General features: G+C 41.2%; 1 protein-coding gene across 1 annotated transcript in view; it reads right to left on the reverse strand.

Annotated features, from left to right (window-relative positions):
• Positions 1-1,451, reverse strand: part of RSPH1 (radial spoke head 1 homolog (Chlamydomonas)) — a 36,050-nt gene that overhangs the window by 17,696 nt on the left and 16,903 nt on the right. The window contains exon 6 of the mRNA XM_011954227.1: positions 899-970. Coding sequence (XP_011809617.1) covers positions 899-970 — 72 coding nt within the window. The remainder of the gene's footprint in view (positions 1-898; positions 971-1,451) is intronic.

Below are 1,451 nucleotides of genomic sequence, written 5' to 3' on the forward strand. Positions count from 1 at the left end.
TATCTACAGGGATTGGTCAGACATTAATAATGAGAGGAACAGGAACACACAGATATCCCACCTCAACACACATATGCGTATCTCGGTGCCTGGTAACGGCAATATTAGCTGACTAGCTTTACTATCGACCAGGGAATGCCAATGTAGTGTTAATATTAATGTTAGATATTGGAAAGGAAAAAGAGAAAGACTTACCAATGGCACGTTCAGAGGAGCATGCTGCACACCGGACAAGCTGACAGCCATTGGACAAACTGTGGCAACATCAGTTACAGATTCAGTTGTCACTTCTGGGACCTAACGCTGTTTAGAACCCTCCCACTCAGGGTTCGTTTTTTGTTTGTTGTTTGTTGTTTCTTTCTGAGACAGAGTCTCACTCTGTCACCCAGACTGGAATGCAGTGGCGTGATCTTGACTCACTGCAAACTCCGCCGTCCAGGTTCAAGCGATTCTCCTGCCTCAGCTTCCTGAGTAGCTGGGATTACAGGCATGCACCACTATGCCCGGCTAATTTTTGTATTTTTAGTGGAGACAGGGTTTCATCATGTTGGCCAGTCTGGTCTCGAACTCCTGACCTCAAGCAGTCCACCCACTTCGGCCTCCCAAAGTGCTGGGATTACAGGCGTGAGCCATTGTGCCTCACCAGGATTAGTTTCTATTGACAAAAGCGGTATCTATCAACAAAGTCTAGAGTTCTGCAATAACTGGGAAATGATGTTGTTTGCTTCTGGCAATGTAGTTCTGTACTAACATATGCAACCAAGGAAAATGGAAATGGGAAAGTTCCTAAGAGTTGGCAGAACTTTTAGGCAAATCACCTCCAACTTTGTAGGATCAATAGTTTTGAGCAGCTATTTGCCTGTTAATGTAAAAACCCCATACGTGGTTTGCAACTTACCATATCTGTTAAGCGATATTCACCATGTTGTTCACACCCGACGTCAAATATATACTTTCCAGGGCCAACAGGCTGCGAGCAAAGAGAAGTCATTCTTCAATGTCAACACCCAGCAGAAAATACAAAATAAACATGTCACCACCACAATACCCACCTCAAAACACAAAATTGGGTAAAGTCTAACATGGATTAAAGAATGCTTTTATGAACTCGTGGCTAATGGAATTGGGAAGTATGTGCCCTGTTTTGTTTACTTTTGAAAACTTTAACCACATTTTACTTTGTTATAAAAGTGCTGCATTCAGCACTTTTTCAAAACCTCAGTGAGTCAGTATCCATAGGCAAACTAGCTAGAGATGGAACTACTACTAATACGTTGATGCATTCTTTGTAACTTTGCTTCTAGTATACATTGTTAAATAAAAATCTGATCATCATTGTACATACTAACTCACACTCTATTTTTACTGAGAAATACGGCATGAAGTACTTCTCATATTTACAAATATTCTTTCCTAACACCAGTTGCCACCTGGTATTTTATTTCATCTAT

The sequence above is a fragment of the Colobus angolensis genome, unplaced genomic scaffold, assembly GCF_000951035.1.
Source record: "Colobus angolensis palliatus isolate OR3802 unplaced genomic scaffold, Cang.pa_1.0 Scaffold38, whole genome shotgun sequence".
Taxonomy (NCBI): Eukaryota; Metazoa; Chordata; class Mammalia; order Primates; family Cercopithecidae; genus Colobus; species Colobus angolensis.